This window comes from Hemibagrus wyckioides, linkage group LG23 (genome assembly GCF_019097595.1).
Source record: "Hemibagrus wyckioides isolate EC202008001 linkage group LG23, SWU_Hwy_1.0, whole genome shotgun sequence".
Classification (NCBI taxonomy): domain Eukaryota; kingdom Metazoa; phylum Chordata; class Actinopteri; order Siluriformes; family Bagridae; genus Hemibagrus; species Hemibagrus wyckioides.
The window spans coordinates 18,647,420-18,656,849 of NC_080732.1; the positions used below are offsets into that span (position 1 = coordinate 18,647,420).

At 36.0% G+C, this 9,430-nt stretch overlaps 1 protein-coding gene across 2 annotated transcripts in view; it reads right to left on the reverse strand.

The window, feature by feature from the left end:
• Window positions 1-1,942: 1,942 nt before the first annotated feature.
• The window catches only part of paqr6 (progestin and adipoQ receptor family member VI), a 17,083-nt gene continuing 9,595 nt past the window's right edge, over window positions 1,943-9,430 (reverse strand). For both annotated transcript variants that reach the window (XM_058376403.1, XM_058376402.1), the window contains exons 3-8: window positions 9,238-9,365; window positions 8,161-8,366; window positions 4,697-4,823; window positions 4,165-4,261; window positions 3,938-4,082; window positions 1,943-3,844 (exon numbers count right to left, since the gene is read on the reverse strand). In XM_058376403.1, the coding sequence (XP_058232386.1) occupies window positions 3,561-3,844; window positions 3,938-4,082; window positions 4,165-4,261; window positions 4,697-4,823; window positions 8,161-8,366; window positions 9,238-9,365 (987 nt within the window). In that variant the 3' untranslated portion in view covers window positions 1,943-3,560. The remainder of the gene's footprint in view (window positions 3,845-3,937; window positions 4,083-4,164; window positions 4,262-4,696; window positions 4,824-8,160; window positions 8,367-9,237; window positions 9,366-9,430) is intronic.

Below are 9,430 nucleotides of genomic sequence, written 5' to 3' on the forward strand. Positions count from 1 at the left end.
CTGACGCAGACCTACGCAAGCCGTAAGGGTTTGTTTGTCACGTCGCCGTGACAACCGAGTGAAGTCGCGTGTATTTAACTTCATGTCATGTTATAACACTGCATAAGGTCATGACATGACTGCCCTGTTTGTGATTATTACGAAAACGTCTTCACCTCTATCACTTAATAAAAGTCTCTTTTAAGAGCTTTTATTTTTGTTTTCAATTTTAAGTTAGAAATGAAAGGTTATAACAGTGCTATGACACCTTAATGACGAGGGAACAGGTTTCTAAATCTATATATCTATTCCTGCAACTTTAATAAAGTTTAATAAAAAGTGTATTACTTCTTTCACATTCACAACATGTTATAATGTGTTTATAAAGTGTTACACTCATACAGATAGTCATTTATAATGAAAAGGCATTATAAGGCGTTTATAAACGTTCTAACGCGTTATAACGTCTCATAATGCACTAGCATTAGTCAAGTCAGGCCTGGTGACATAAGGTGTTATGAACACGACTTTATAATAATGCATCATCTTAACAATCCATAATGCATAATAAAGATGGCTACAAAGTGTAATTCATTTTCATCTTTAACAGTGTAAAATACTTTATGAATGCATTATAACACGTGTATGAAGATGTTTATTACGATATGAGCGTTATTGAAAAAGCTACATCTACTGCTATGACTTTCAAGTGTCACAAGAGCACACAATGTCACCTGGAGGCGGTTTAAACCAACAAACGCAGACCTGCAGGTGACGTCTGATGGAATAAGACTTTATAAGCGTGTATGTAGGGCTATGTCAGTTGTCAGGAAGGGTTTATGCAGCTTTATGAGCACCACCTTTCAGTAAAATGTCACATGAAAAAGCTCACTGTGTAACACTGTGTAAACCCCGCCCCTTTAGTAAAGCTCCATCCCTTTATTAACCACCTTTTAGCAAAACCCGGCCTCCTTAGCTATCCCCTTTAGCAAAACAAACACCACTTTAGTAAAACCCCACCCCTTTAGCAAAACCCTGCCTCTTTAGCAAAAAACACACCCCTTTAGCTACACCCCACCTATTTAGCAAAACCGCACCCCTTTCACAAAAAAACAGCCCTTTAGCAAAAACCCCACCCCTTAAACAAAACCCCACCCATTTAGCAAACTCCCACCCCTTTAGCAAAACCCCTACCTACTTACCAAAACCACACCTGTTTAGCAAAGACCCCACCCCTTTAGCAAACCCCTTGCCCACCTTAGCAAAAGCCCTGTCCTTCCCTAGAAGGCCCCACCCCACTCATTAAAAAGCCCCGCCCCTTCAGCCTATCAGATTCTTCCACATAAAGAGCTTTGCCGCGTTCGTTCAAAGAAAAGTGCATGAAGGTTTTCTTTTTTAAACGTGTTCTACAAGAAGTCGCACGTTTTCGCCAACGCACAGCTGTTTAACATCTGTCTGAAGTGTCATCTGCTGCATTTCTGGCTTGTTCAGGTAGATCTTTGTATGGTCTTCTGGTACGACCAGGAAAACAAAAACAAAACAAAAACAACAACAAAAAAGCAAAACAAAAGCAAAACCAAAAAAAAAAACCCTGAAGCGTCAACAAGACGGCCGCCGAGGGAACGGAATTCACCGGGAAGGATTTCCATGTAACGTAAATGTGCACAAGTTTTCGTTCGCTATACAGACTCTTCCGTACGACTGAATATTCTTAAAGGACATTAGCGTGAAAGGATTTCACTCGGATTAGCTTATCGGTTTATATAATGAAAAAAAAAAAAAGTATTTACACTGTAGATATAACTCTGAAACTCTGAAGGAGACGGAGCGAGCGGCATCACCGCCCCGTACAGTGAGGAACTCAACCTGTGAGAAATCCCTGAAAGGACTCCACAGTAACGTCTTCCAGTTTGTTTGCTGTCACCGGTTACATTTGCATAAATTAGTGACATCATAATAATAATAATAATAATAATAATAATAATAATAATATCTTGTACAGAGAAATCCCTAAGGAGGCACTTGTGTTAAAATAAATGCAAGGTAGAAAATTCAGTATTCGCTTCATTTAAGCCCTGACCTTTCTGCAGTGTTTATATATATATATGTATATTTGCTTGTTTCATACCACAGAACAATTCTTCTCTACCAGAAAGGTAACATCATCAGAGGGTCATCAGCTGAAATACCAAACTGAAGAGCTATAAAGGAGCAAAATATCTAAAAAGTAGATAAAATACGAAGCAGTGGACTGCCTAAGTGCTATCTGTTGGGATAAAGGTTATAAAGGTAATAAAATAGCGATGCACCGAACTGAAAACGTTCAAATTCAAGACATCTCAAGGCTCATTATTTTTTAAGTCTTTTTTTCCGTACCATTTCAGAAATTGTATTATTCACGTTTTTAATGAGGTTTTAGAAAGAAAAAAAAAGCTCAGGTGAAAAACATCAACGCCGAGCGATATGATGACATCACATGACATCACATGACATCACATCGGGATTACAGAGGGTAAATAACGCTTCTCTGAAATAGCTCAGATATTGTGGTGATTTTTTTTTCTTTTTTAAATAAAAAGTTTTTTTTTTTTTTATATATATATATATATATATATATAAATAAAATCAGGACAAAAAGTTGACACTGATTAAAATTTTGTATCTAAATGTCAATTTTTTTGACATTTTTTTTTCTTTTAAATTTTGTAGAAAAATTTAATGAACAATGTTGAAACATTTTTTTAATCATGACAGATTGAAACATTTAGTTTCTTTTTTTTGTTTTAACAGATTTGGGTGAATTTTTGGATTGTGGGCGTGGCCATCTTTACACACTTCCTGTGAAGGTAATCTCAGACATCAACAATGGCGGAGAAAGTCGGAAAAAATTCCATGTGACGAGGCATGTAAAAGACATAACGGTAAAAAAAACCTAGATTTTTGGATTTGTCGAAATCAAGGTGCGATTGATTTCTAATATAATTTTATAAGAAAGTGCTTTTTGGGGGGTGGGGGAGGTGGAATCACAGCAAAAAAAGCCCATTTTTGGCTTAAAAGTGATTCAAAACAAAACGATCGTGAAAAATTCCCTCACGTCTCGCAACACTGGACAACGTAGTAGTGCAAAAACATATTTTAAAATCTATTTTAAATGAAATTTTTACATTTTTAAGCAATTCTTTCACATTTTTATGGATCGATTTCATCCTAAAATATGGAAAATAATTTTTATTTTATAAAGTTGATTATTGATTTTTTTGATGATTTTATCATTAAACTTAATTTTAAATAATTAAAAGTGATTTTTTAAATTTTTTTCACTTTTTTGGGGGGCATTTTTTACCTTCTCAAATTCCTGCTTACTTATATGAGTTTATGTACAGGATTATTTTTTAAAAATTAATTTTAAATAATTAAAATAAAATAAAATTCCGGGCTTTTTTGGGCATCGTTAGCTTTCGAAATTTAAAAAAAAAAAGATTTTAAATTAAATTAAATTTCGGTGCATCTCTATTCCTTCAGTCCCTGGGCCCTGTTTAGAGCTTCTTCTTCTTTTTTTCTGAAGTGCAGAGTGGAGGATTTTACTCGTCTTTCGAGGCGGCGCTCGGCTGTGGTGTGCGGGTCGTAGCGCCTCCTTTCTCGGGGCTGAGGTTCAAAGCATGAGGCAGACTGGCGCTGAACAGAGCGATGATGCCCAGGTTGAGCAGGATGCCGAGGGCCAGAGCTCCCAGCGTTCCCAGGAAGGACGGAGAGGCCGAGTGGGCGGAGAACCAGCTCTGACGTGACGTCATATCCGCCAGAACCGCCTCCATTTGGAAGTGCGTGCCGATCACAGCGCAGATGTGGAACAGCTGGTGACTGTGACCTGGGGGAAGAAACGGAAACATGAGTCAGGGGATGAAGTCAGAACATTCCTGAACATCCCGAGCCGTGATCCGAAATCTTTTCCGACCCGTACCGAAGTAGTCGAAGCGTCCCGGTGCGAGTCTCTCTGGAAGGTGAGAGGCAAAGAGGAAGCAGGTGAGGAAAGCAAACAGCAGGTGATAGCAGTGACTGGACACAGCTTCCGTGTGAGTGCAGCTTCCTCCGAAACACAGCAAGAGCTACAACACAACAGAACATCATCACTGACCACACACACACACACACACACAGTGATGTAAAACTCCCTCTCCGGTCACTCACTCTGTAGAACAGTGGGACAGTGTCGAATATGAAGGGAACGACGAAGGCTCCGGTCCTCAGGATTTTACTCTTCTGAGGAAACTGCAGTTCTAAAAACCTGAAAAAAAGAAAAAAAAACTAATAAAACAAAGAGGAATAAATTACAACTGTTTTATAATTCTCTCTGAAGATAGACTGAATCCTCATGCTCTTGTGAGGAAGAGGAGCAGCATGAAGATGTTCTGTTCACAACCCCAGCATATCACTCACACACACACAAACACACAGTGTATACATATATAGTAAAATTCTTAATGTATCTCTCTCTCTCTCTCTCTCTCTCTCTCTCTCTCTCTGTCTGTCTGTCTGTCTGTCTGTCTGTCTTTGTCTCTCTCTCTCTTTTTACCCCTGACTGTTAGAAAGCTCTACCACTGTAGACTCCTTCCATATAAACAGGATTCTCCAGACAGAAAACTTCACCATCTCTATGTTCAAACACACATCATTAATTCTCATGCGTTACCATGGAAACACTAACGCTGGTGTTCCTGACCTGGAGTAGCAGGAGGCGCTGGTGCAGAAGACGGAGTTAGCGATGGCGATGGGGATGAAGTGGCGATGGAGAAGACTGTTCACCCAACACTCGGGCATCACGTAGGAGCCGTACGCTATGGCACAACCTGCAGGACACACAGATCTACACACTCACGAAGATCACTTTATACAAACATTTATACCTGACTTATAACAGATTTATACCAGATTTATAACTAACTTATAACTGATTTATAACTGACTTATACCTGAATTATAACTGATTTATAACTGACTTATACCTGATTTATAACTGACTTATACCTGATTTATAACTGACTTATACCCGATTTATAACCGACTTATACCTGATTTATACCCGATTTATAACCGATTTATAACCGACTTATACCTGATTTATACCTGACTTATACCTGATTTATACCTGACTTATACCTGACTTATACCTGATTTATACCTGATTTATACCTGATTTATAACTGACTTATACCTGATTTATACCTGACTTATACCTGACTTATACCTGACTTATACCTGATTTATACCTGACTTATACCTGACTTATACCTGACTTATACCTGATTTATACCTGATTTATACCTGATTTATAACTGACTTATACCTGATTTATACCTGACTTATACCTGACTTATACCTGACTTATACCTGACTTATACCTGATTTATACCTGATTTATACCTGATTTATACCTGATTTATAACTGACTTATACCTGATTTATAACCGACTTATACCTGACTTATACCTGATTTATAACTGACTTATACCTGATTTATAACTGACTTATACCCGATTTATACCCGATTTATACCCGATTTATAACTGACTTATACCCGACTTATACCTGATTTATAACTGATTTATACCTGACTTATACCTGATTTATACCTGACTTATACCTGACTTATACCTGATTTATACCTGACTTATAACTGATTTATACCTGATTTATAACTGACTTATACCTGACTTATACCTGACTTATACCTGACTTATACCTGACTTATAACTGATTTATACCTGACTTATAACTGACTTATACCTGATTTATACCTGATTTATACCTGATTTATAACTGACTTATACCTGATTTATAACTGACTTATACCTGATTTATAACTGACTTATACCTGACTTATAACTGACTTATACCTGACTTATAACTGACTTATACCTGATTTATACCTGATTTATACCTGATTTATAACTGACTTATACCTGATTTATAACTGACTTATACCTGATTTATAACTGACTTATAACTGATTTATACCTGATTTATAACTGACTTATACCTGATTTATAACTGACTTATACCTGATTTATAACTGATTTATACCTGATTTATAACTGACTTATACCTGATTTATACCTGATTTATACCTGATTTATAACTGACTTATACCTGATTTATAACTGACTTATACCTGATTTATAACTGATTTATAACTGACTTATACCTGATTTATACCTGACTTATACCTGATTTATAACTGACTTATACCTGATTTATAACTGACTTATACCTGATTTATAACTGACTTATACCTGATTTATAACTGACTTATACCTGACTTATACCTGATTTATACCTGATTTATAACTGACTTATACCCGATTTATACCCGATTTATACCCGATTTATAACTGACTTATACCCGACTTATACCTGATTTATAACTGATTTATACCTGACTTATACCTGACTTATACCTGACTTATACCTGATTTATACCTGATTTATAACTGACTTATAACTGATTTATACCTGATTTATAACTGATTTATACCTGATTTATAACTGACTTATACCTGACTTATACCTGACTTATAACTGATTTATACCTGACTTATAACTGACTTATACCTGATTTATACCTGATTTATAACTGACTTATACCTGATTTATAACTGACTTATACCTGATTTATAACTGACTTATACCTGATTTATAACTGATTTATACCTGATTTATAACTGACTTATACCTGATTTATACCTGATTTATACCTGATTTATAACTGACTTATACCTGATTTATAACTGACTTATACCTGATTTATAACTGATTTATAACTGACTTATACCTGATTTATAACTGACTTATACCTGATTTATAACTGACTTATACCTGATTTATAACTGACTTATAACTGATTTATACCTGATTTATAACTGACTTATACCTGATTTATAACTGACTTATACCTGATTTATAACTGATTTATACCTGATTTATAACTGACTTATACCTGATTTATAACTGATTTATAACTGACTTATACCTGATTTATACCTGACTTATACCTGATTTATACCTGACTTATACCTGATTTATAACTGATTTATACCTGATTTATAACTGACTTATACCTGATTTATAACTGACTTATACCTGATTTATAACTGACTTATACCTGATTTATAACTGACTTATACCTGATTTATAACTGACTTATAACTGATTTATACCTGATTTATACCTGATTTATAACTGACTTATACCTGATTTATAACTGACTTATACCTGATTTATAACTGATTTATACCTGATTTATAACTGACTTATACCTGATTTATAACTGATTTATAACTGACTTATACCTGATTTATACCTGACTTATACCTGATTTATAACTGATTTATACCTGATTTATAACTGACTTGTACCTGATTTATAACTGATTTATACCTGATTTATAACTGACTTATACCTGATTTATAACTGATTTATAACTGACTTATACCTGATTTATAACTGACTTATACCTGATTTATAACTGACTTATACCTGATTTATACCTGATTTATAACTGACTTATACCTGATTTATAACTGATTTATAACTGACTTGTACCTGATTTATACCCGATTTATACCTGACTTATACCTGACTTATAACAGACTCATACCTGATTAATAACTGACTTATACCTGACTTATAACTAAATTATACCTGACGTATAACTGACTTATACCTGACATTTACCTGACATATACCTGATTTATAACTGACTTATACCTGATTTTTGACTGACTTATAACTGACTTATACCTGACGTATACCTGACTTATAACTGACTTATAACTGATTTTGTTTGTATACTTAAACATGTCAGCTGTTAGAATTCATTTGAATCCTGAATAAGCAGGAACGATGAAACGGAGGTTAAGGTAAAGGTTGTTTTTTTTATCGGCTTATTCCATTCTCCAGCAGCCTCTGACTCTTTATATCCAAGCAGGAAAGTCGGCCATGTGTTATTTTATCTGCTCACATCCTCCATAGTGAGCTGAGAGCTTTTCAAGTGTAGCTTTTGAACATGATATAATAAACGTGCAGGAGGAAAAAAAAAAGCAAACTGTGTGAGTTAATGGAACAGAGACAGCCAGAGTTTTTCGGTTCAGAGTTGGTGTGTGTGGGTGTGTGTGTGTGTGTGTGTACCCAGGCTGTAAAGGCTGAGTGCTCCATAATCGAAGAAGTAGCAGATATGCCGAGCTTTAGGTGACATGGTGCTGAAGGTGTGAGCACAGCTGGATGTGAAGGGATACAAGCAGATCAGCAGCATGTACACCAGCAGCGGCCACGTGTAGCTCTCAGACAGGAAGTCCACCGTGGAACAGAGCACACAGAAGCGCCACAGGAAGTACCTGAAGAGTTGAGAGAAAGCAGGGCTTTAACGAAGCAAAGGAGTCGTTTGGAATGGAGTTGACTCCTTTGAGTCAGATCTTTTCGGCGATTCGTTCTCTAATGACACCTCAGCACTGCAGGGACAAGATTCATACAAATAGTAGCGATGAGTCGTTTATGAATGAATCGATTCTTTGAATCATCTTTTTAAGGTGAATTATGAGAGTCGAGTCATTCTGTCACTATAAACGATAATTATAATTTATTAATTGTCCAAATAATAGTGATGATTCGTTCGCAAACATGTCAACTCTTTGAATCAGCTCTTCTAGGTGAACAATGTGAGTTGATTCATTCTCAAAATCATTGTCAAAATCAGACAAAACATTTGTGCTCTTTGGTTGAGACATAATATACATCCCCATGTCCATTTATTTTGGAACATAAAACTTCTCTAAATGGTCAATATATGCAATTATATATCATAACCATGATATAAGTTTGTCATGGTTAGAGCAAAATCAGAATGAGTCATTTGGGAGTCATATGGGAGTCAACTCATTGAGTCAAATAATCTGATTCACTTAAAACTCCCATCATGAACAGACAGAGCTATAAGTTAGATGATTATACATTTATGCTAAACCTGGCAGGTAATGTGTGCAGGTGATGGGATTTTAAAATGAAATAAATCATCAGGTTTTCACAAATGATTCCACAATCTTAATAAAATCGTTAAAATCTATATGAAATTAAAAAAAAATGTGTGCCATACTACAGGAGTAGATCCGACTGCACTGCTTCCTAATCTACTTTTACTACCTAATTGCAGAAATCCCAACGAAAGCCCTGGCAGCGAGCGAATGTCACATGCTGCTCCGTATCTCTCACCATGTTGGCAGGAAGTGGGTCCAGATATTCACCGTCTCATTGGTCATCTGAAAGCTGCTGAGGATGCAGTCCAGGGCGGAGCTTTGAGGGTGTCTGTAACCGGATATGATGCTGTCCTCCCAAAACACCTGAGGACGATCAGGCAGACGCTCACACTGTAAAACTCAGCGTTAAAATCCGGAAAAGGTTCTCA